Source organism: Myotis nattereri (assembly GCF_964212035.1).
Source record: "Myotis nattereri genome assembly, chromosome: 2".
Classification (NCBI taxonomy): Eukaryota; Metazoa; Chordata; class Mammalia; order Chiroptera; family Vespertilionidae; genus Myotis; species Myotis nattereri.
The window spans coordinates 147,064,000-147,090,967 of NC_138076.1; the positions used below are offsets into that span (position 1 = coordinate 147,064,000).

The window sequence follows — 26,968 nt, forward strand, 5'->3', positions numbered from 1 at the left end:
CACAGCTAAAAGGAAACTGTCTAATAGGCTTAAAACACCTGAAAACAAGGATAAAAACACCTACTTGAAAGTACAGTACTAGAAAGATTAAAAAAAAAATTGGCTAAAGCTACTGGAGAGGGAGAAAAAAAAACCACCCTGTTAAGAACAGTAAAAACTTTATCTTCTTTAAAAACACCTATTTGACTGAAGAGCAGAGGGCCTAAAAAGAGCTAGAACCATATTTTGCTTAAATTGGATGGTATCTGGTTTAGTAATAAGCAGCTTTCAAAAGCCTTTTAAATCCGAAGAAAATTTGTTAAATCCAGGCTCATTTCATGGCTATAAGATTTCAGGCAAATTACTAAACGTCTTAGTCTCACTTTGTACAAATATAGTTAACAAACTTTCCAGGGCTGATGTGAAAATATGATATATGTACTAAGCTTAGCATACAGTACATGTTCAATAAAGAGTAGTTATTAATATTAGCCATATTCATTACAGTGAATAATCATATGGAAAATCAATCTTGTTATGAAAGAGTTAAAGCCCATGATAGATACTTTCTACAACCACCCTGCTGGTTCCATCTAGCTAACTTAGTTAATCCAATGCTCTAGGAAATCTTCCCTTAATCCTTGACTCCCTAAATTTAGTTAGGTTTGCTTCTGAGCTATCACAGCACTCTGTAGTACTCCATCCTTCATAGCATTTATCGTAATATATAATCGCTTGTTTTTTCTCTCTCTCCTTACACAATAAACTCTGAGAAAACAAAGGCATTATCTATTTTGTTTACTTATTCACTACACAATTCCCAAAGCCTGGTACATAGTAAGCAATATATAATATTGATTAAGAATATGGGCTTGAAGTAACAGACAGATCCTACTTAAAATCCCAGGTCTACCTCCAACTAGCTATGTATTTTGGAAGGTATCAAGCTCTCCAAGTCCATTTCCTCAGGTCTAAAATAGAAATGGCCACAACACCTCCCTTGCAGTATTGTCAGGAGGCGTAAATGAAATAATAAATATGTAGTTCTTAGAAAAGTACCTGGCACTCAATAAATAACTTATCCTATATAATAAAGAGCTAATATGCAAATGATCATCACGCCCTCATGCCATCATGCCATAACGGCTCAGACACTCAAGACTGGGGAAAGAGGAATGGGGACCAGCCAGGCACAAATGAGCTCGCGAGAGAGGAATGGGGACCAGCCAGGCTGCGGCCCGGGAGAGGGACAAGCTACCGCCCCACGGTCCTGGGCACCTGCAACTGTGGCCCAGGCAAAGCCACCCACCCATAGTCCCCTGCAGCTACAGCTGGCCCAGGTGAAGCCGACCCGGGTCCTGGGTGCCTGTGGCCAGCCAGAGGGAAGGAAGCCCGGATCCCAGGTGTCTGTGACCGGCTGGAGGAGGGAATCCTGGGTCCCAGGTGCAGGGCAAGGCAGAGGTGGTTAGGGGTGATCAGGCCGGTAGGGGAGAAGTTAGGGGCGATCAGGCAGGCAGACAGGCAGAGGTGGTTAGGGGCGATCAGGCAGGCTAACGGTTAGGAGCCAGCGGTCCCGGATTGCGAGAGGCAGTCGGACATCCTCTGAGGGGTCCCAGATTGGAGAGGGTGCAGGCTGGGTTGAGGGACCCCCTGCCCATGCACAAATTTCATGCACCAGGCCTCTAGTCATAATAAATTTTTGGGACTGGCAGGCGTGGCTCAGTTGGTTGGGTGTCGTCCATGCATGGAAAGGTTGCTGGCTCAATTCCCGGTAAGGGCACATTCCTGAGTTTTGGGCTAGACCCCTGGTTGGGACCATGCAAGAGACAGCCTATTGATGTTTTGCTCTCTCAACTATGTTTCTCTCTCTCCCTCTCCCTTCATCTCTCTTTAAAAAAATATTTTAAAAGTAGTAAAAATAAAAATAATAAATATTTAATAAACATACAAATGTTAAGGGCAGACTAAAACCAAAATACTATCAAATAGAGCAAATAGGATGTAATCAATGGATTAATTAAAACCTAGCAGGGGAAAAAGTCTCTGCCAGTGAAGTATGAGGTTCTCTATTATTGGTTAACACATTATCAGAGGCCTAGATAAAGACCTAAAAGGCTCAGTATCTAATTTAATCTATTCAGAAACATAAGGTGAAATTCCTATTCTTAGGCTTAAATAACAATTATAGAAGAACAAGATGGGAAAAGACTGACAAAAGAGCAATATTTATAAAAAGGAATTCAGAGTTTTGTTATCTCTAATCTATATAAAAGAGACACTGACCTGACATGGCTAAAAAGTGTATACATTCTTGGGCAATGTTGGTAGAAGGACAGTAAGAATTTATAAAAAAAGAGAGAGAGCCATGTAAGTAAGTATACACTGGCTCAATAATGTTAGATTCTAGGGTTCATTTTAAGCATAGGAGACACATTGATAAATTGAAATAAACCCATAAAAAATAATTAGGATGATGAAAATGTTTGGAAGTTAGACTAATAAAAAAAGTTGAAAACCCAGAATATAAGACTGTAAGTGAACTATCCAAACTGGCTTCAAAGGTTTGAAAGGTTGTCTTATGTTCAGGAAAAGGAACAAATATTTGTCCAATGCCTTCACTATTCTAAGTGTTCTCCAAATCATATCTAATCTTCACCACAATCTTGTGAGGTATTATTATTTTGAATTTAGTAATAAAACAAAAGAACTACTTACTATTAATAAAACTACTGAGCTACTGGAATAATAAATAATAAATATGTAATTCTTAGAAAAGAACTACTACAGAGAATAGAATGAACATCACTAGGTGAAAAAAATAATGCAAATGTTCATCAATAGCAAAAGGATAAACTGTAGAATGTTCAACAGGATAAAGTATTAGATAGCAAAGAGAATAAAATGAACTACATCTATATACAAGAATGCAGAGAAATCTTGCAAACATAAAGTCAAAGAAATCAGACAGACACAAAAGAGTTCATTCTCTATGATTACACTAATATAAAATTTAAAAAAAAAAATAGTCCATGAAGTAAAAAGTTAAGATAGTGTTTGGCAGAAGGAGATGGTGAGAAGAAGGCAGCTGGGTAGTGAGGGGATGAGGAAGAAGCACAGGTGGGGCTTCTAAGGTACTGGTGATATGACTTCATTAACTGTGAAATTTTTCCTTTTGTGATAAATGGGCTCTCCAAATTCTTCCAACTCTGAATTACAATTAAAATCCCATGTCACATTTGCCAATAGGAAAGAAAAGAGAGTGAGCTTTTTATACTTTATACCAATCATTAATAAATAATATATAACATTAAATATGAATATTTTACCCTATTGGAGTAGTAAGCTACCAGACACAATATTCCTAAACCTTCTTATAATATGAACATGAAGAATATACAGTTTACATTAATTGAGCTTAATATTCATAAGCTTATTTACCCAGTTTTTAAAAAATGTTACTTTATAACTTCATCAAGTAACAAGCTCTTGAGACTTCGAGTATATATTAGCCATTTCTTTCTCTCTTCCAAGAGATAATCCCAATTCTAAATACTCAAATATTCATTTGTTAATAATCATAGCCACTTCTACCCCCAGCAAGTCCCATATGCCACACAAAGCCAGGCCAAACACACTAATGACTAGCTGCAACTTTGGCCCCAAAGTCCTATACAGCCTACTATCTCAGTGTTCAGTTCTGAAACATTCCTGCCATCTAGCCTAACATGCAGCATCTATCCCTCCCACCCTCTCTCTAAGCATGCTCTTAGATGAGGATTTTAAAAAATGTATATAGTTAAATGTAGAGAATACGAACACTAGCTTAAGTAATTGGTTTTAATTTTAGTTCCTGAACTTAATTCTAAATAAAATCTTATGGTGAAAAGGTAAAAGTCAAATTGAAACAAGGCTGGGGACTTAAAGCCTTACATGTTTAGCTTCCCATTTGTTCCCCAAGGCATTCCGTGAGGTACAGAGTTTGAATCTCCTAAAAGAGTAATTCCAAATACTAAATTATTCTAAAACATTATGCATTAAAATGCCATTCTTCTTTTCTCATATAATTTTAAAATGAGAATTACTGGTTTACTATTCTTTATAAAGCATTAAGAAAACAAAGGAGATTTTTAAAAAATAATGATGCTTACCAACTATACATAAACAGATTTCATTTCCCAACATTTTCCGCAATTCTTTGACCCAGTTTTTTACCTGTGTATATAAAAGAATTAATATTAAAACAAATTCTGTTACAAGACTATCATTACAACACTCCAAAATTCAACAATGTCAAAATACCTCAGAATTTGGCTAACAAGCCATATATTTAGTTGTTACCTGGAATGATTCACTGTAAGATCATTTATTGCCAGGTTATATTACAAACAACACACATACAAACATCCAATAGATATATTTCTCTCTGTCTCTACCTATAGGTAGAGAGAGAAGTACCTCTTATTACAAATGTTCATAAACCTTCCATAGATTCAAGCAAAGTTATTCACCAGAGCAAAAGCATGTCAACTCCAGCCTCTGATAACAGGTACTTGCATAGAGCCACTTTGGACTTAAGAACACAAGAACTTAACCCAACTGGTTCTGAAATAGAGAGCATAGGAGCTTCTGTGTCACACACTTAAAGGAAAAAGTATATATGGGCACCAAAAAGACTGGCAAAAGAAACTTCCATCCTTTGTTATATGACAGGTTTTTTTCAACCTTGGCAACTATTGACATTTTGACTCAGATGATTCTCTGTTATGAGGGACTGTCCTATGCAATATATGATGTTTAGCAGCAAACCTGGCTGCCTAAGCACTCTGCCAGTATCACCCTCCAGTTGTAACAACCATAGATGTCTGCAGACATTTCCACCCCCTCCTGGAGAACCACTGGTATACAATGACTCTAGTAACAAACTGATACTTCATTATGGACATAGCAGTAAGCCCAGCTGGGAATAAACTAGAATTAAGAAAATTAATCTTTTGAAGCCATGATTTTAATGATGTTGACTACAATAAAATAAGATTAAAAAAAACACCTGGATACCTCCTTTCATTTTTTGTAATGGAATTTATTCTGTATGCAATCAAATTACACAGAACTTATATACCTCCCCCCAAAATTACACACATATCTATTTATAAGTTACAAATATTACATTAAATATATGGTAAGCATTTACTGTGCAACTGGTCCGATGGTAAAAATGTTAACAACACTATACTCCTATTCCCTGCAAGAATGTAGAGGAACCACGATCTCACTCATTTATGGAATATAATGAACAACATAAACTGATGAACAAAAACAGATCCAGAGACAGAGAAGCATCAATCAGACCATCAAACCTCAGAGGGAAGGTAGGGGATGGTGGGGGTAAGGGGGAGAGATCAACCAAAGGACTTATATGCAAGGATATAGGCCTAACCAATGGACACAGACAACAAGGGGGTGAGGGCATGAGTGGGGGGGGAGGGGGGGGATGGAGGGTAATGTGGGGATAAGGACAAATATGTAACAACTTAACCAATAAAAAAATAGCTATACCTGCACTAGGTTATAGGAATTTTTAAGCTCCACTATAATCTTTTTTTTAAAAATATATATAATGTGTGTGCTCCCAGACCATGTGTGTGCACACCCTTCTGCAGAAGTAAAGATATTTGCTTGACAAAAAAAAAAAAAAAGAATGTACAGGAACTAACTCTTTAGTAAACCCAAAATCTTTAAAAAAGCAAAGGTAATCAATATCAACACCTTGTCTCTATAACAGCACTGAACCAGTTTTCTCAGAACAGCCCCATCTTTTCGCTTCATTCATGCGTATATAAAGTTTTCAGAAAAGCATTTAACTTCTGCCCCTAGTTAAGAAAAATTTGATAGTACTGGTATAAAATGTCCATCCTCATCACTTCAAAGGAAACATGTCAGAATCCAATTATGTATTACTCTACATATATACTATACATATAGTATCACAAATCTAACCAGTTAAAAAAATTGTTATTCACCTCTAAAAAGAGCTCCCTCCGCAGGCATCCAATTCATTACCCCATACATTCTGTGGTGAGTTAAAGATGGTCACAAATTCTTTGTCAATCTTCCTATCAAGAGGCAGACTCTATTTCCCTTTCCTCTGAATTTGGGCTAGCCTTGTAACCTGCTTTGACCAAGAGAACATGGCAGAAATAATGCTATGCCAATTCCAGACCTAAGCCGTAAGGACTGGCAGCTACAATCTTGGGATCCAGTTATCATATAAGAAGCTTAGGCTAGAATATGGAATAATGAGAGAGCATGTGGTGAGAGAACCAAAAGATGAGACACCAAATGGAGTGAGAAGCCATATGGAGGAGAACCAGGCTGCCTTGGATGGTTCCAGCCCAGCTAAACTCCTAGTTCAATGCAACTGCATGAGTGACTTCGCTGACACCAAATATAGCAGAGGACGCACAAAATCATAAGAAATAGTAAATAATTTTAAACCACCAAGTTTTAGGAGTTTTGCTATTCAGCAAAATAAATGGTCACTTTTCAACTAAGAGACTCAACCTTCCCTCTCTCCCTCTCTCTCTTTTTGTTAATCCTCACCAGAGGACATTTTTCCTATTGTGGGAGAGTGGGGAGGGGGGGCGGGGGGGGGGAGGGAGAGGGAGAGGGAGAGGGAGAGGGAGAGGGAGAGGGAGAGGGAGAGGGGGGGAGAGAGAGAGAGAGAGAGAGAGAGAGAGAGAGAGAGAGAGAGAGAGACAGACAGACAGACACATGGATTGGTTGCCTCCTACACCCACCCTGACTGGGGTCAGGAGGTGAGCCCCCAACCCAGGTACGTGCCCTTGACCAGAAATCAAACCTGTGACCCTTTGGTTCACAGGCCAACGTTCTAAACTCTGAGCAACACCAGGCAGGGCTCAACCTTCTCTTTATCAAGAAGATACCTAAACCATTTTTTTAAATGTAAAAAGGCAGGAAGGGCCCTGACCAGTGTGACTCAGTTGGTTGGATCATCGGCCTATGTACCAAGAGGTGGCAGGTTCGATTCCTGCTCAGGGCACATACCCAGTTGGGGCATGTACGAAATGCAATGGATCAATGTTTCTCTATTACATCTCTCTCTCTCTCTCTCTCTCTCTCTCTCTCTCTCTCTCTCTCTCTCCTCTCTCTCCTCTCTCCTCTCTCTCTCTCTCTCTCTCTCTCTCTCTCTCTCTCTCTCCCCTCCCTCCCTCTCTCCCTCCCTCTAAGACCAAATTTTAAAAATATATTACAAAATTTAAAAAGGCAGGAAGGGCTAAGAAATAGCACCAAATAGCAGCCCCAAAATAACTTGAAAATATCATTAAATCTGCAAGCTGTTTCATTTTCCTACTTTTAAACTAAGTTTTTCCATGTCATCAGTAATCTAAGGCAAGCATGTCAAACTCGTGGCCGGCAGGCTGCATGCCTCATTTATTTAAACGAGGCATACAGCCCACTGGCCGCGAGTTTGACATGCTTGATCTAAGAGCTAACACATATCTGCTTCATCAGTTAAATGCTTGGAGATAAAGGAAAAGAAAAAAAAAAACCTAAAAAGGCAAGCAATTTCAACATGAAACAACTATAACTCAAGCTAAGGTAAGTTTTTGCTTTGGAAATTACCCCTTTTGGTTATACACCCTTGAAAAATTCCAAAGGAGCTTTCAGAGGAAAGGTCAAATAAATAATCAGTCACTATCCTAATAGTGATGACAATCTATATAGATAAAACCCTGCCATGCAAAGAGACCAAATGGTGGAACAACCAGTCGCTATGACGTGCGCTGACCACCAGGGGGTGCACGTGGAACATGGTGGGCGTCAGCAGCAGGCAGCAGAGTGCAGAACATGGATGGCATCGACCGTAGTGGGATGGTGGAGCAGGGGTGCCAGACCAAGGCAGGGCGCCAGTCACTGTCACTGGGGCAAGCCGCTGGTGGTTACTAAAAATTCTTTGCTCTGGTGCACCATGGTCCCGCTGGGCGCTCGCAGCTGCTGCCGGTGCCAACCCCACTTGCATCCACTGCCAGCGCCAGAGCTACTGCTCGAACCCACTGTTGGCACCCGGTGCTGGTCCCAATCTCTTGGCGCCATCAGTGGTGTGAGCAGTGGCTGCCAGCCCCAATCGCCCCTGAGGGTTTCTCCACCTCTACCTGCTCCTAAGGGGCAATCAGGGCAGCAGCCGCCGCTCACACCCGCCCCAATCACTCCGCACTATTAGCAGGTGTGAGCAGGGCCGGCGTCCTCAGCACGTGGAAGCGGTGGCAGCAGGAGCGGGGCTGCCGGCAGACAGGAGACCAGGAGCCCGGGGGACCACAGTGGGAGGGGCCAGGCAGGGTCGAGGAGGATGGGCCGAGAGCCACTCCTGTGCCCACCGCAGTCTCGCAGCCCAGTTCCTTTCAAAGTACATGAATTTGTGCACGGGGCCCCTAGTTCAGAGATAAGTTTAATGGTGGTAACTCATTTTTGGTCCCAACTCTATATTGTTGATATACAAGCCCAGATGGTATGGCTCAGTGGGTGAACATCGACCTATGAACCAGGAGGCTATAGCTTGATTGCCAGTCAGAGCATATGCCAAGTGTTGCAGGCTCTATCCCCAGTGTGGGGTGTGCAGTAGGCAGCTGATCAATGAATCCCTTTCATCACTGATGTTTCTATCTTTCTCCCCCTCTCCCTCTCTGAAACCAATAAAAATATTAAATAAATAATAAATAAATAAAAAGGGGTGAAAAAAATGGAGGAGCTATAAAATAAACACTTTTTACAGTTATATTATATCCTTCAGAACATTTAGTGAGGAGAGAGAGCTTAAATTTGATTTAGCTCTCCCTTTTCCTCTTCACAATTAGGAAGCCCGTGCAGCCGTACCAAGATTTCACTTGCCCAGTATGCATGTAATCCAAGAAATGCATGTGATTTTTCTTTAACAGGGAAAAAATATAAAGCCCCTATATTTTCCTGAAGTTTCACTTTAGATTCTCTTTCCTAAGGTCTAAGAAAGCTATGTAATTTTAACTATTAACAACTATTATTCACATTGCTGACATGAATTAAATACTCCATTAAAAAATATGAGTGGTCACAATTTATATACAACAATACCTTTAAAATCAAGACTAATCAAATTAGTAAACAAAAGCATGTTATGGAAACTTGAAAATTCAGTGTTGTTCTTCTATTAAGTCATCTATACATCTATATATATAAAAAGCCAGAGATTGTAACAGCCATAACCACTGTAATGACTGGTCACTATGACGCCCACTGTGGCCAGCGAACTGGCCCGATCAGGGCGTGGGGTGTGGGGCTGGCCGGGCAAATGACCCATCCCTTCCCCCTGGCCAGCCCCGCCCCCAATTAGCCCGCCCCACCACGATAGCCCTGTCCCCTATGGGCCCCCACCATCCTGATCAGCCCACAGCCCCTTCCCGCAGCCAGACCTGCCCCTGAGCCCCCCAACTGGGGGCAGAGCCGGCCAGCCAATCTCCTGCAGTCCCTCCCCCTGCCCGGCCCGACTCTAGGTCAGCCCCCTCACCCCGATCAGGGGCAGGGCCAGCCAGCCAACCACCCATGGCTCCTCCTACAAGCCGCTGGCCCCCAACTGGCAACCCCCATGCCATTTGGGGGCAGGGCTGGCTGGCCCACTGCCCACAGCCCCTCCTCATGGCCTGTCCCACCCCCAATCGGCCCCCCAACCCAATAGGGGGCGGGGCCCGCCAGCCAATTGCCCATGGCCTTTTCCCCAGCCGGCCCAGCCCTGATCGGGCCCCAATCGGGGTGGGCCAGCCAGCCAATCTCCCGCCATCTCCCCCTCCTGACAGGCCCACCCCCGGTCCGCCCCAATTGGGGCAGGGCCGGCCAAACCCCACCCTTCCACAAATTTGTTCCCTGGACCGCTAGTAAGTAAATAAAATACCTTCTGAAAAGAATCTTCATCTGTTATATCATAAACTAAAATAGCTCCATTTGAATCTCTGTAGTAAATTGGACCCAATGCATGGAATCTCTCTTGACCTGCTGTATCCTAAATAAAGAAGCAAATGCTTATTATATCAGAAGAAAAAAAATATACCTGCTATTGCAATTATAGTCAACTTTTGACTAAAAGTTCATGACCACAAAAAGCGGAGCATGAAGTTATAGATAACCACAAAACACTGTTACAAGAAACAAAGCAGGTTACAAAAACTTTTTAAAACTCAAGTTATAATTAATATTTAATGTTTTACTGTTATACAAAGTTTCCATTTTCCTTCCCAACCATCTTCCTCCCCAGCAATCATCCCACTCTCACTAAAAAAACAGTTCAGTTGCCTCGGGGTCAGAATGACCAAGACAGCATTATAAGCCAGGTATAGGCCTGGCCCTAAATTTAGGCTTCCCACAGAGGGAAGAGACAAGGAAAGAGAGGAAGCACCAGGACCGCCTGCCAACAGGTACCCTACTGCATCACCCTCACCCTTTTCCCCACCAGCCACTCCCTTAGAAGAGTGGAACATAGAGACACAGGGGGAAAAGGCCAAGTGGCCCTGGCCTGTGTGGCTCAGTGGGTTGAGCATAGTCCTGTACACCAAAGGGACTATGATTGATTCCTGTGTAGGTTCGTGTGTAAGGTGCCAACAGAATGTTTTTTTTTTCTCTCTCTCCCTCTCCCTTCCTCTCTAAAATAAAAAATTTTAAAAAACCATTATTTTTTTTAAAAAGCTAAGCAGCTGTCCTATCTCTAACACGAGTTAATCCTTACCCAGCTGAAAAGTTATGATAGCAATATTCATGTATATAATTGTATTCAAGGTATCATTATTAACCAGATTTTAGAAAAAAATATTTTAAAAAGCTTTGGCTAATCTGGAGTTAATTTAAAAGAAAATTCAAGTTTTCAAATTACTATTCCTTGAGTCAAACTGTTATTAGAGTACCAAGACGGTAGAGGCCTTAACTTTCAAGGTTAACTTACCCATATAGCAAGGTTTACTCTTTTTCCACCAATGTTTAACTTCTTTGTTAAGAATGATGCCTAAGAAAACAGAGATACACATTAAACAATGTTTCATATAAAATAACATTTTTTAACTTAACTATAGATGAATAAATCATCTCAATGTGAACCTCAAGTTACCTGGGTGAAAAAATAACCATTGAATTTTTATTAATGTTTACTGAGTAAACATTTTCACTGAAGAAAGAAAATTACTTATATTCGAATCTAAAAAAATGTTTTATAAGCATGTTATAAAAAACACAAAGAAAAACAGTACTTATTAGTAAATACTTCTTCTTAGTTTTTCCCCTTAAAAAATTTTCTTAGAGCATTGAATTTGATATAACCTTAACTACTCAATATAGAAAGAGTCTAAGAGATTTCTATGATGAGATAAAACAAATATTTACTGGTAATTTAATGTATGAATACCAATATTACTCAAAAATACTCTTGCAATTATTTTTTTAATATATTTTATTGATTTTAAGAGAGGAAGGGGGAGAGTTGAGAGACAGACAGAGAGAGAGAGAGAGAGAGAGAGGGAGAGAGAGAGAAACACCAATGATGAGAGAGAATCATTGATAGGCTAACTCCTGCACGCCCCCCCACTGGGGATCGAGCCCGCAACCCAGGCATGTGCCCTTGGCCAGAGTTGAACCCGAGACCCTTCAGTCCGTAGGCCGACATTCCATCATCCACTGAGCCAAACCAGCCAGGGCTGCAATTATTTTATAACTCAATTATTTTACCTATATCTAATACTTTCCCTAGATACTAATGCCACAGTAATGAAAGGGAACAGTTTCAGCCTTTAAGGAGCTTATGTCTACTGCAGAAATAAAAATGTAGAGAATTAAAATACCATGTGATCATTGTTAAAATGAAGGGTCTTGCCAAGTATATTGTAAGGGGGGAAGGGAGAGCCTAAGAAAGGAAATGTAAAGCCTGCCTAGACGAGTCCAAGACAGTTTCAGAGAAAAGGTGATGATCTCTCCTTTACTCGTAGGAGGAGTTTTCCTGACAGATGAGTGAAGCCACTGAAGGCTGAAACATATAACTCCTTGCCCCATGGCAAACTTCACGTTGTATGGTCAATGCGAGATAAAACCACAAATACAGCAAACCCTCCATTTTGCGACCTCAATTTAATGGACTTTGGGTTTAATGGACAAAATTTGCAGTCTGTATGTCACAGGTGAAAATTAACACCCTGTTAATTTTAAAATGCTTTTAATCAAGATTTGCTTATAAGTAAATTAATAGGGTTTTTGTTGTTGTTGTTAATTCAGTCTCTCCCTCTCCCCTCCCCTGGCGAAAATATATTTTTATTGATTTCAGAGAGAAAGAGGGAGAGAGATAGAAACATCAATGATAAGAGAGAATCATTGATTGGCTGCCTCCTACATACGCCACACTGGGGATCAAGCCTGCAACCTCCTGATCATAGGTCAACGCTCAAACACTGAGCAACCAGCTGGATGTTTTCACTGTAATTTTTAACACATTTTATGGAATAGGCCATATGTTAGAAAAAACACTGTAGTAATTTCGCCAACATAAATATTACATGTCTACAACTATAGTCTACCTATTCAAATCCAAGAGTCACTGCTTATTAACAATGTTCTGCAAATGATTAGCACGTGATCACACCGCATCACATGTGGTAATTGGTTCTGTTGTCACATGGTGTGACTTTCTGCAGCAGTTTTAACATGTGCAGTCAGATGTTCTAATGTGCATTAAACCTCGCTCCAGCCGTGTGTATTTGTTTACTGATAGTGTCTGGTGAATGCACGCATTTAAATTTATCCAGTATAAATTTAAAATTACTGTAATACATATAGAAAACTTTTCTGTGAAATTAGTCATTAATAATACGGTCATTTCTACTATTGCTAACACTAGCTAACCGTTATGGAATGATTACCCTCTGCCAACTACTTTGCTAAGTACCCTTTTTTAAGATTTTTAAACTGATTTTCAGAGAGAGGAAGGGAGAGAAATAGAGAAATATCAATATGTGAGCGACATTGACACTGTACACCTGCCTCCAGCCTGCCACTATCTGGGATCAAGCTGCAACCTGGACATGTGCCCTGGCAATCTTTTGGTGCATGGGACGAACCCCAACCAACTAAGCCACACTGCCCACGGCTGTGCTAAATACTTTTTACAAGATCATTCATAATGTTCTCCTTTATACAAGTTAGGGAGCCCTAATCCTATATTACAGTGGTCGGCAAACTGCGGCCCCTTGAGTGTGGCTCTTCCACAAAAGACCACGTGCGGGTGCGTGCGCACGTACAGTGTGATTGAAACTTCGTGGCCACACTCAAGGGGCCAAAGAGCCGCATGTGGCTCGCGAGCAGCAGTTTGCCGACCACTGCTATATAATAAAAGGCTAATATGCAAATCGACCGAAAGGCATAATGACCAGTCGCTATGACACGCACTGACCACCAGGGGGCAGATGCTCAACGCAGGAGCGCCACTCAGCCAGAAACTGGGCTCATGGCTGGTGAGTGCATCCGCGGTGGCGGAAGCCTCTCCTGCCTCCGTGGCAGCACTAAGGATGTCGACTGCCAGCTTAGGCCCGCTCCCCATGGAGCGGGCCTAAGCCATCAACTGGACATACCCTGAGGGCTCCCGGACTGCAAGAGGGCACAGGCTAGGCTGAGGGCCGCCCCCCACCACACCCAGTGCATGATTTTCGTGCACTGGGCTTCTGGTCTACAAATAAAAATCTCAAAGCCTTATCTTTGTATCCAAGGACCTCCAAAATGTGTCTACATCTGTCTTCCTAAGATAGCTTCCAGCATTTCTTAACTCTTCAACTTACCTGGGCTGTATACAGTCCCTCCAATTCTGTTTTTTCATTAAGTACCCCCTCTATCTTGGGTCTATTATTTATTCTCTATCTGAATTGTATACTTCCAACTTCTGTTCTGACCTATACTCTTCTTCCTTGAATTCTTAGGTCTTCTCATACCACCCATACAACCCACAATGAGTCTCTTTATCCTGAAGAATTTTATGAACCCCAATCTTGTAATATACAGCATATACTACCTTATCTTGAAAGTTATCTTTTCATAGGTATAAGTCTTGTGTTAACAAAATCACATATTTTTATTAATTTAACAGTTTTGCAGAGCTTACAATAAAATGGGCAGTGTTCTAAGAACTTTTAATAGTAACTCATTTAGTTCTGATAGCACCTTGTGATTTATACATAATTACTAGAGGCCCGATGCACGAAATTCGTGCAAGAGTAGGCCTTCCTTCCCCCGGCTGCTGGCACCGGCTTCCCTCTGGCCGCTGGCAGGCACCTGGGACCCAGGCTTCCCTCACAGCCCCAGCTTTGTCCAGAAGATCGTCCAGAAGGATGTCCAGTCTAATTAGCATATTATGCTTTTATTATTATAGACTAGAGGTCCGGTGCACAAAATTCGTGCGGGGGGGGGGGGGGGTTGTCACCTCAGTCAGGCCTGCACCTTCTCCAATCCGGGACCCATCGGACATCCCTCTGACAATTCTGGACCGCTGGCTCCTAATTGCTCACCTGCTTGCCTGCCTGATTGCCCCCAACTACCCCCTCCCTGCCGGTCTGGTCACTCGTAACTGCCCCCCGCCACCAACCTGGTCACCCCTCACTGCCCCCCCGACAGCCTAATCACCCCCAACTGCCCCCCTGCTGGCCTGGTTGCCCCCAACTGCCCCTCCTGCCAGCCTGGTCACCCCTCATGGCCCCCCTGCCAGCCTGGTCACGCCATGCAGCCTGCTTGTTCAGTCGTTTGGTCGTCCCTCACTAACCCCCCTGCTGGCCTGGTCGTAGGCAGCCATCTTGTGAGGGTGTGAGAGTTAACTTGCATATTACCTCTTTATTATATAGGATTATACAAAAATTATAGATGTAGAAACTGAGATACAAGAAGGATAAGTATCATGCCTAAGTCACACAGTAAGTGATAGAGTAGGATTTGAAATCCAGGTAGTTTGGCTCCAAAAAGAACTTATAGCTTCTATGCTCTGGTACCTCCCAGACTGAGATCTGGGCTAACACTTCTTCTCCAGTGATAGGGGCAGGCAGAGTAGTGCCAACATCCACACAGATGAAAATCTGCGTATAACTGTAGACTTCCCAAAAAACTTAATTACTTAGCCTACTATTAACAGGAAAAAGACTTAACGGTAACATATAGTTGATTAACACATATTTTGTATGTTATATGTATTATATACTGCATTGTTATTAAAAAATAAGCTAGAGGAAAGAAAATGTTATTAAGAAAAATCATGAGCCCTGGCCAGTTTGGCTCAGTGGATAGAGCGTCGGCCTGCGGACTCAAGGGTCCTAGGTTCGATTCCGGTCAAGGGCATGTACCTTGGTTGTGGGCACAACCCCAGTGGGGAGTGTGCAGGAGGCGGCTAATCAATGTTTCTCTCTCATCGATGTTTCTATCTCTCTATCCCTCTCCCTTCCTCTCTGTAAAAAATCAATAAAATATATTAAAAAAGAAAAATCATTGAGAAAACAAAATTTAAGCACTGTACATATTTATTGAAAAAAAAAAACACATGTAAGTGGACCCGTGAAATTCAAATCCATGTTGTTTAAGGGTCAACTGTATTGTTATTATAGATAAACACATTTACAAAGTGCCTGGGCAAATCAATGGAGGTATAACTCTATAATAGAGATGTTCCTAAAAGCTTCGTTATAAACCAAATTCTTTTAACTCAGACATCTGGTGCACTAGTAAAGCACATTATCAAAGGGTCCCCACTAAAGCTCTTTTCCCCCTTCATAATGAAAAATGTTAAGTCCTACCTATAGAAAAATTCCTTCTGTAATATAAATCATCTCATTTTACAGACATCCAAAGTTTTTAATATTCTGTAGTTTCTTAAAGAGCAAACATCTAGTTTTAAAAACATACAATTATATACTTGAGAATATAAAGTTGAAAAGATTTTATGTAACAGTAAGATGGCAGCAAACGATCAAAAGCTGAAATTTGTCTTACCCTTTTTAACCACCTCTATGAGGCAAACACTTAATTTGTCTAGACTACTGATACCACTATGGTTATAATACTCTGGGCAGTGATTCTTTTTTTTTTCCCCTGTTATAAAGTAATTTTATTAAACTGATCTGGACATACTGTAGGTCAAATAATATTTTCTGAAGACAATTGTGGACTTTAAAGCTCGACATAAGATTAGTAGCTTCAAAATGGGCAGTGATTCTTAATTCTGTTACATGTCAGTGAGAGTTAGAGGGGGAGTGATCATGGACTTCTTTGAGAATCTGATGAAAGCTATGAATCCACTCACTCCCAAGAAAACTGCTCATAAGCACATATCAAAAACAATTTTCACACACTTGCCAAGCACTGTGTTTGGACTTTCTCATTTAATCTTTGTAACAACCCTGTGAAGTAGGGAATTATCCCTATTTTACAGTTGTGAACTTGAGATTTAAAGAATATAGTGACACCAAAGGTGAGATAATTGAGTCAGGGGCTACAGTGGATGAAAGCCTGACTCCTCAAGTGCTTTTCCTGTTGCTCAAAGCTGCCTATTCTAGAACATACACACATTCTTAACCTGACACTCCTCTACTTAGACACTAAGTGTTTCTGGAAGCCAATTCATCTCCCAAATATTCTCAGGGTAGGCAACAAGGTAATGAGGATCAAAGTAACAGTACATTTCCCATCTTACTCCTTCAAACTCTGAGTTACAGCACCACTACTTCTAATTCCAATGACTTCATCTTCCAAACCACAGGGGTATTAACAAAATTAGCAATCTTATTAGTTCAAGACTGCCATTCGTCATCTGTACCTGATGCTGGCTTATTTTGCCCATCTTATCAGAAATCTTGGCGGGTAATTTTTTAAAATCTCTACTTAAAAACCAAAATAGAATTATAGGAGAGAAATAATAGGCACAAATTATATCTGCCAAATGAAAGTCTTTTAATAACTTCTTTTAATGTTTGTTTTCTGTTGTTGTTAGCCAGATCACTTGCTGTGCTTGCTAACCACCGACAAAGCAAAATACCTAAATTAGCATAGTAACTGAATTGTGGACGAATAGTTTCCTGACTTTATCTGATGTATTTTAGTAGTAAATTCAGCCAATTTTCATTAGTGTGTGTAACTGAATGGTAATGTTATTTTTGCTATACTCACTAACACTGTTTCAGGCTAAAGTATCTATCACCATGTCCAGACTTAAGAAAGGATTCAGGTAGATAATTTATAAAATTAGTCCTTTGTAGCAAGGCAATAACAATGAGCTATCAGAAAACTAAGCTAGATTGCTACAATGGCAATTGTATTACAGTATTAAAATGTAAAAAATTAATGTTGCACACCTTAAATTTACACAATGTTATATGTCAAATATATTTCAATTTTTTAGAAAAGAAAGAAAACTAAGCTGGGTGCTTGAATACCTCATTTCTTGTTCTTAGCTTCTAAAAAGAGGGACTATAGTCATTTTAGAATCCAAGTAAATACCTTGCAAAGAAGAGTCAAAAAGTCACTTCTAAGAAGTAGCTTAAAACACAAAGCAGGAAATGGCAGTCAGATATAGAATACTTACATACGTATCAGAAATTCAAAGCCACAATTCAGAAAAACCCATTTGTTAGAAAAAGACTTCCATTATTTTATTTTATAAAACTGTTATAGATGACCTGGCTAAATCAACAGTGATGTGGCTTCCAGAACTATTTGGAAGATATTTCAGATATTCAAACATTAATTTTACAAACAAGGAAACCAAGATTCCTTCACCAGAGACTATGATGCCAAGTACAAAACCAACTACTAGAACCTGAATGCCAAGTGTTGCTCCGGAAGTTAAGGTATATAGGGGAGGGGGGAAGTAGACTTAGTTTTTAAAAAATGGTACACATTATTTTTGTGGGACCTTGGAAATCCAATTCAAATCTTAGTTTTCTCATTTGCCAAACTGTCAGGATACCATATGTCCAGCCAAACTTACAGCAAGCACTGTTTTGCTAATCAAATAACAGGCACCTACCCTACACTTTAGGAGGCAGATAGGTGGAATTCCAGTTAGTATTCTAAAAAGGAAAATGATAGAAGGCATTTAAGTTAGAGGTTGTAATTTTAAAACACCTTCAATAAGGAAAAAAAGAAGGCACATCTAAAGAAAAGAAAGCAATCACCCAAGAGCACAGACATAGAGACATATCAAAGACAAGAGAGGGTTATAATCAAACTAGAGGCCCGGTGCACAAAATTCTTGCAGGGGGAGGGGGGTATCCCTCAGCTTGGCTTGCACCCTCGGTTTAAACTGGCAGTCGGACATCCCTCTCACAATCTGGGACCACTGGCTCCTAACCACTCACCTGCCTGCCTGCCCTAACCACTCTGCCTGCCTGCCTGATCCCCCTAACTGCTCTCCCCTGCTGGCCTGATCACCCCTAACCACCTCTGCCTTGGCCCCCCCACCGTGGCTTTGTCCTGAAGGATGTCCTGAAGACATCCAGTCTAATTAGCATATTATCCTTTTATTAGTATAGATGACACAACATTTAAGAATACATAAAGGCAAGCCCTCGCGGGTGTGGCTCAGTTGGTTGAGCGTTGTCCCATGCACTGAGAGATCACAGGTTCAATTCCAGGTTAGTGCACATGTCCGGGTTGCCTGCTGGACCCCCAGTAGGGGGAGTGCAGGAGGCAGTTGATAGATGTTTCTCATTAATACTTCTCTCCCTCTTCCTTCCCCTCTCTCTCAAATCAATAAAAACAGGTGCTCTCCCTCCCGGGAGCACACCTTTCCCTTCCCTCTCCATTTTCCTTTTCCTGGCCTTCCTCCCCTCCCCCCCGCCCCCATCAAATCAAATCAATAAAAACATTTTAAAATTTAAAAAATTTTATATAAAAAAATACATAAAGTCAAGAAAGCTAACTAACAGTTAAAGTATCTTACTCATCTTACATTCCCTAGCTAGCACAATGTTTGATATATAACAGGTATTAAATAAACAATTCTTGAATTTAATTGCTTAGGTTCAACAGTATTGCTTTGAATAAATTCCAGAGAAAAGGCAGTAACTCCCTCACTCCAATTGTCTTTCTTGCCTCTGCCAATTTTATCAAAGCTCCAAATCAGAAGGGAAATCACATCAGAGAGCTTGGGGACTCTATATAACAGGGGTGGGAAATGTCTGGCCTGCAAAATCACTTGTCCTGGCCATGCCAAGGCATTAGGGGTGAGTTAATTAAATGTTTGACCAAATATAGCAGGCTAATTTTTAAGTTGATAATTTTGTATGGCCTGTGAATGATGTTATACTACACTTGATCTTAGCCAAAAGGCCGAGAAGCAATGAACGATGTTATAAATATCCAAATAGCCCTTGGCAAAAAAAAGGTTCCCTACCCCTGCTATATAAGATTAAGCTTCCTGGGCCAGGTAAAGGATTTTGGGTTCTCAGAGAGCTCACCTACAAGATTACTTCACAATTATCAGTAACTTAGGAGAAGCTCTGCAAAAGGCCGCAGTACTAAAGCACTAAAGCACAGCAAATATCACAATTTTCAAAAAGGAAGTGAACTTCCAGAAATGTCAACCCCAACAGAAAAGTCAGTTCCAGCCAAAGCTCGATAATGAATATATTTTTTCTATATTTTAAAAAATTGTTTATAACCTAATAAACAATTTTAAAATGTAGTTATCCCTCAGAGACAACATGGGTTCTCAAAATAATTCATGCCAAATTCCATTATCTTTTTGAAATGGAAGAAACCAACACACATTAAGCACCACCTATTTATTCAACAGCAAACATTTATTAAACAAACATGTGCCAGGCACTGTGGTAGGAGCTGTACATATGATGGCCTTCTATTTAATCCACATAAAAACCCTATGTGTGAGATTCTCCCATTCCATAAGAAAAAGCCAGCTTATAAACATTAGAATAACCAAGATCATGATGGCTGTAAGTAGAAACCAAAGTCCCCTTTTACCACAATGTATGGCCTCCTAATGCGGAACACAGTGTATCTTGTCTTCTGCAAGAATTTGTCAAAGCATCTAGTGATAACCAGGGGCAAGACTAACGTATCTAGGGCAAAAAAGCTAGGAGATCAATAATGCTGGAATAACCATTTTTTTCTAAAGGTTTCATATCCAGTAGGTAGTAGCCCACAGAAGTAAGTCTTAAGTTGTTTTTTGCTTCCATTATCATTAATATGTACAACACTCCATTAGTAAGGATTTCTCACTCAAGGGAAAAAAAAGAGTATGGGCCATACATATCCTAAAAAAGCCCCACCCTAAGATTCCCAAAGTCTAAAGAAAACTACACGTCTAGTCACACATCACTGGACTAGTGAGACCTGCTGCAGAGCTCTGCACTTGGCCCTCTCCCCCCTTTGAAAGTCTGTATTAATGACCTGGCCAGAAATTAAAGAAAAATCTTTGGGTGTCCAAGTTAAAATGAGTAGCTAACCAAGACAACAGAGACCATGCCTTATTCTTCTTTACATGCCCAGGACTCAACCAACTGCCTGACCCCAAAATCAGTGTTTTTTGAACTATAGAATAAAAATTTAAAAGGACATTAAGAGGTTTTAACCACTGACGCAAATCTATCAAAGTCAAATTTAATGGGTCAAATACATTAGGGACAAAAAGCAACTACAAAATCCAAGAAAAAATAATTTAAGGGATGTAAAACTTTTTTAAGCAATTGAGACTAAGATAGCAAGCCCAATATTAATTGGTGTGACAAAAATATAGAATCTCTTCTACTTCAGTATTAGAAAAGGATTCTCAGTAGGGGAGGTGACAGCCTGCACTACTCTGCTCAGTTCAAACCACCCCTGCAATCATTTCTGCAGCTCAAGGCATCACATTTTAAAGAAAAGAGGACAGCCCAGCTGGCGTGGCTCAGTGGTTGAGCGTCAACCTATGAACCAGGAGGTCACGGTTTGATCCCTGGTCAGAGCACATGCCCGGGTTGAAAGCTTGATCCCCAGTGCGCGGTGTGCAGGAGGCAGGCAATCAATGATTCTCTCTCTCACCTTTGATGTTTCTAACTCTCTCTCTCTCTCCCTTTCTCTCTGAAATCAATAAAAAAAGAAAAAGAGGACAATGAGTAAATAAATAGTGAAGAGTCTAGAAAAGATGTCAAAATAGTGAAATGAGGAGCATCTGAGATCTTGCTCCCTGGTATACGTTGCCAGTTTTAACTAAAATAAATTCATTGCCGAAACCGGTTTGGCTCAGTGGATAGAGCATCGGCCTGCGGACTGAGAGGTCCCGGGTTCGATTCCGGTCAAGGGCATGTACCTGGGTTGCGGGCATATCCCCAGTGGGGGATGAGCAGGAGGCAGCTGACCGATGATTCTCTCTCATCGATGTTTCTAACTCTCTATCTCTCTCCCTTCCTCTCTGTAAAAAATCAATAAAATATATTTAAAAAAAAAAAAAATAAATAAATAAAATAAATTCATTAAAATTCTCAAAAAAAAAAAAGTGAAATGATTTAGAATATCATAGGAAATCCAGTTAAAGGAACCAGAGCTGTTTATCCAAAAGATGACAAGACTCAAGATGTGATAGCTATCCTCAACTATCTGAAGGGATGTCCCATGCAACCAAGACGCAGTAGCAGAACTAGGACTGGAAACTACAGGGAAACAGATTTTGGCTTTACACACAGAAAAACTTACTGGAAATTAGACCTATCTAAAAATGAAACAGGTTGCCTTAGGGCATATAGTTTTACACCTTCTATGTCAGTTTATCACACCTCCAAGACAAAAGTAGACAATCACTTGACTGAAATTAAACAAGAGACTGAAACAGAGAACCATAAACTATTAGGTTCCTCAGTCCTATAATTCTTTGAAATATGAATGCATGAAAGTGTACTTTGCAAAACAAAGTATTTTACAAAGATAGATAGTAAGTCCTCGTTTATAAGAAAAAGGGGGAACTTCCTATCATATCTACTGATGCATGGTCTCTCCATTAGGAAATTAAAAGCTTACAAGGACTGAAGTCAAATTTCTCTGAAAAAAATTATTAGAATCAGATGAGATGAATTGATATCTAAGAGAAAGATTAGATATAATTCTGTTTCCATACATTGGAATACAACAAAATCCTCAATTCAATAATATAATCCAGATATTGTTGTGATGAGAGTTATATATAAACATCAAAATCAGGACTATGCTTTGATACTGGAGATCTACCATAATTTCATCCTCTCCTGTGTGGATTGCACAGGACACTGTGTAGATTCCTGGGATTTGGTAAGGAGAATGTGCCTAGACATGGGCAGGAGCTTCTGAGACCTCTTCCTGGAGTTGAGTTGGATGTGAGTGGACTGCCTATAGACAGTCTCCAGCAGTGGTTTTTCTCAGATATTTAAAAATCTCTAGCCTGCTTTTAACTTTGATGGTGTTTTTTGAATTATAAGGAAAGTGTAAGTTTTAGGTTGAAGGGCTAAATTATCTTTTTTAAAATATATTTTTATTGATTTCAGAGAGGAAGGGAGAGGGAGAGAGAGAAACATCAATGAGAGAGAGAATCATTGATCGGCTGCCTCCGGCATGCCCCCTACTGGGGATCGAGCCTACAACCCCGGCATGTGCCCTTGACTGGAATCAAACCTGGGACCCTCCTCCAGTCCCCAGGCCGACACTCTATCCACTGAGCAAACCAGCTAGGGCGTCTTTTTCTTTTTAAATTGAGAGCTCAGCCGGCTGGCTTAGCTCAGTAGTAGTGTCGACCTCTGAACCAGGAGGTGCTGGTTCAATTCCCGGTCAGGGCACATGCCTCGGCTGTGGGCTCAGTCCCCACTGTGGGGCATGCAGGAGGCAACCAGTCAATGATTCTCTTTCATCATTGATGTTTCTATCTCTCCCTCTCCCTTCTTCTCCAAAATCAATAAAAATATTTTAAAATAAAAATTGAGAGCTCAATTGCAATGGTTTTCTCTTTTATCTTAGACCTGTAGCATAAAGGAAACCACTAAAGGGGTGGTTTACCAATATCCAGAGGCAGTGTGACTTAATTGCTCAAAATCTGAAATCAGACCTGGGTTCAAATTTCAGCTTGGGCAGCATGACTTGTGGCAATGTAATGACTAGCAAATTACTCACCTTAACCAAGCCTGTTTTCTCACCTGTAAAATGGGGCTAACAAAACTATCCACCTCAGCCCTAGCAGGTTTGGCTCAGTGGATAGAGTGGGTTCAATTCCAGTCAAGGGCACATGACCTGGTTGTGGGCTCAATCCCCAGGAGGAAGTCGATCAATCATTCTCTCTCATCATTGATGTTTCTATCTCTCTCTCCCTCTCCTTTCCTCACTGAAATCATTAAAAATATTTTTTTTAAAAAAAAAAACCTATCCGCCCCATAGGCCTGATTAAAAAAAAAAAGAACTCAATATTAGCTATTGCTATTTTACCTAAATGATTTTCTAAACTTCCAAATGACCATAGACATGTATTTACCTTACAAATCTCATTAGTAGCACTCAAAAATAACAATCCACTATTAAAATTGTGTAAGTGATCTTGTGCAAGGATGTAAGAGAAAAAGGAGTTTCCTGGCATTAACCTTTTCAGATATTATGCTTTACACAGGAATAAAAATAGAACTGGAAATAGAACTGGAACATCTTCGTAAATTCTAGACTCGGTACTTTAATAATAGAATCAAGCATCAAATGTCACAACAATAAGAACACTGTGAGTTCTATTAATAGTGTCTATGTTCTACACACTCCACAATCATTAATTAAGATCTATTGTGCAATCTGGGGCAGTAAAAATGATGAAGAACTTACACTGGACCAGGTCCTAATCGCTTTATATAGGTGTATGTGTCCTGACAACCCTATGAATTACATAGACACTAAATTATGGCGAAGAACTTTAAAAGACGAAGAACTTAGGCAAAGATACATTAACTAACTTGCCCAAGATCACACAACTAGTTAAATGAATGGAGGCTCAAAAGTTCACTAGGGTTTATTGTCTCTGACTACACTGACCAAGTCAGATTAGTTGGATATTTCTTTTTTCTAACACGTGCAGCCGGATTTCTTTGGGGGAGAGGGGGACAGACTACAACCGCCTCCAAGGACCGGTTTCCCTCCCAACAAAATGATTACATTCTAACACTTTTCTGAGGAACCACAATGTAACTACAGAAGAAAGCCGGCTCTCTATCCGAAACAAAGAAAATAAACAGTATTCACATGACGTTCCCATGTGAATGTGGGTCGACCTCGCAGAGCACGACAGACCCGCAAGGCGGTAACGAAGCTGCGAAACCCGCACCGGCGAGCGGTCCTTTCAAAACCCCTCGGGGGATGGACGTTTTGCCCATCGGCGCGTTACGTGAAGACGGGACAAAACCGAACTTTCGCATAAACACTTAGTCATCGGTAAGCGCTGAAGTCCCAAGTCACCTAATTCGCGGAATCATACCCGCAGCGAAGTCCCTAATTCCGAAAGAAACCAACCACAACAAAAAAGGCGGGGGGGACATCTGGCGACCGTACAGCGAAGGCACCTAGGGCGCAAGAGGAAGTAAGACGAAGGGGAAAAACTAGCCCAACGATGGGGACTCCGCGACCTGCGCGGCCGCTGCATGGGGACTTTCAGGGCCCTTCCACTCCCCTCCCGACTGTCTGTCTGTCTGTCTGTCCGTCTACAGGCTGCCAAGACCCCGGGCGTCCCCAGGGCGGGTTCGGAGGGGCCAGTCCACGGCGGCGGTGACAGGCCTGGGATGGGCGAGCCCCCTCCAGGAGACCGCGGCGGCCGGGCCCTCCGGGCGGGCAGGGGCCCCGGCGCCGCCTCCCGCCCCCCGGGGCCCGCACCTGCAAAGTGGTGATGTGCTTGTCGTTGAACTTGTTCTCGCAGTAGCGCAGCACCAGCGACGTCTTCCCCACGCAGCCTTCCCCCAGCAGCACCACCTTGAACGAGTAGGCTCGCCCCGCCGCCGCCGCGCCGCCGGCCGCAGCCATCCCGCCGCACCCCGCTCCCCGGCCGCCCGAGCCCTAGAGCAGCGCCGAGCTCCGCACGGCCGCCGCGGCGCCCTCACGGCCACGGGCACAGGCCCCTCCGCCCCGGCCCGCCGACCCCGGGCGCCGTCTGCTAGCTCGTCTCCTGGGGCGAGGCCTGGCGGGGCCGAGAGAAAGTCCGAGAATGAAGGGCCCCGGCCACCACGTCAGGCACCCCACGAAAGGAGAAGAGCGCTCCCTCTCCGCCTCCCTCTAATGGCGTCTCCTTCCTCCTACGTCACACTCCGGGTCACGTGACCGCGTGGCCCCGGGCGGAGACGCTAGAATTCGGCCCAGGAGGACGCCCCCGGGGTGGGCGGGGCTTCTGGCCGCTTCCGGGGGTGGGGCTGGCGGGGAGGGGAGCTGCGGGCCCGCACCCGTCTGCCTCTTACGGGAACTGGGGGAACCGGGCATGAGTGGTGCGGGCAAGCCCAGCTCAGGTGCAATGCTGGAGTGCAGGGCGTTGTCGTTCTTGCTCGGGGAAGGGTCACAAAGCTAAGTCGCTGTAAGCCAAGCTGCCAAGGTGCCCTTCAGTAGCTTTACAGTATTTTCCTGTGGGACTCAAATCATAACTATTGAATTTCTTTTCTTTTTTTCTATATATTTTTATTGATTTCAGAGAGGAAGGGAGAGGGAGCGAGAGATGGAAACATCAATGATGAGAGAGAAGCATTGACTGGCTGCCTCCTGCACGCCCTCTACTGGGGATCGAGCCCGCAACCCAGACATGTGCCCTTGACCGGAATTGAACCCAGTACCTTTCAGTCCACAGACCAACACTCTATCCACTGAGCCAAACCAGCTAGGGCCCATTGAATGTCTTTTAGTTCCCCAGGCCGCCAAGTCTCCTCATCATTCAGGTCTCAGACCGGTAAGGCTTCCCAGACCACCCATCGTTCTCCCTCTGGCCTCCCACCCCCCAAGTTAGGTATTTCATAGCACAGATACACCTTCTTTGGCAGTGTTTACCACACTTCATGGAAATTACTTTGCTGAGTATTTGTCTGTCCTTGTTAGGCTGCGGATTTGTTAAGGACAAGAACTGCGTGAGACTTGCCCACCTTTGGATTTCTGACTCAAGGTGCCAAGCACATACTTGGCTGTGGGGCGCGGCTACAGTGTTTGGGCCAGGTTCAAGCCTCGGACTAATGAAAGGACAGGGTCCTCTCATTGCCACGTGCAAGTCCCAGCTGGAGGGCAGGGCCCTCCCGGCACAATTATAGCCAACGGCTATGGTTGTAAGCTTGAACCTATAGTCCGAACACGTAGCCCCACGTGCCTTGTGATAGAGTTCGGGTGCATGTAGTTAAGTGAGGATGAAACTCAGAGAATGCTGTAAACAACTTGATCACACCCCTACTTTGCCTCGTGGCATCTGCTATAAAATAAAGACACGGCTTGTGGGCGCTGGCGCTGTCTCCTCATCAGGGAGCAGCAACCCACCGAGACCCAGCTTTCATTCTCTTGTCTGTCTTTCCTTAATCCTTTCACCCCCTCCACCCAACTCGGGATCACCCCTGGTCGTGCTGGGGTGACACACTTGGCATTTTATAAATATTTGGGTGCTTGATGATTGCTTATTTTTCTTCATCTGCCTCCCCTTTCTTTCATGGAATACACTCTTTCAAGAAACCATGCTGGTGTTTCTGAAAATGTGCAACTAGAAATCTGGTGTCAGTTAGGCAAATATTCCCCCCCCTCCTTCTTTTCCACTTTAAACCAGATAGTCCATTCATTCATTCAAATATTTCAAGATATTCACCATGTGGCAGGCCAGGTGCTGAACAAGATATATGTTTTAGCAGGGAAGGTAGACACAGTCAATTATACAATAAATACTTTCATCTTGATAAAGCAGTTCAGAATAATTTGCAAACTCATATGGGGAGCCAACTGGAGT

General features: G+C 42.1%; 1 protein-coding gene across 1 annotated transcript in view; it reads right to left on the reverse strand.

Annotated features, from left to right (window-relative positions):
- RAB21 (RAB21, member RAS oncogene family) overlaps positions 1-25,273 on the reverse strand; it is a 34,655-nt gene extending 9,382 nt beyond the window's left edge. The window contains exons 1-4 of the mRNA XM_081081279.1: positions 24,886-25,273; positions 10,961-11,020; positions 9,920-10,027; positions 4,128-4,191 (exon numbers count right to left, since the gene is read on the reverse strand). Coding sequence (XP_080937405.1) covers positions 4,128-4,191; positions 9,920-10,027; positions 10,961-11,020; positions 24,886-25,032 — 379 coding nt within the window. The 5' untranslated portion in view covers positions 25,033-25,273. The remainder of the gene's footprint in view (positions 1-4,127; positions 4,192-9,919; positions 10,028-10,960; positions 11,021-24,885) is intronic.
- Positions 25,274-26,968: the final 1,695 nt, after the last annotated feature.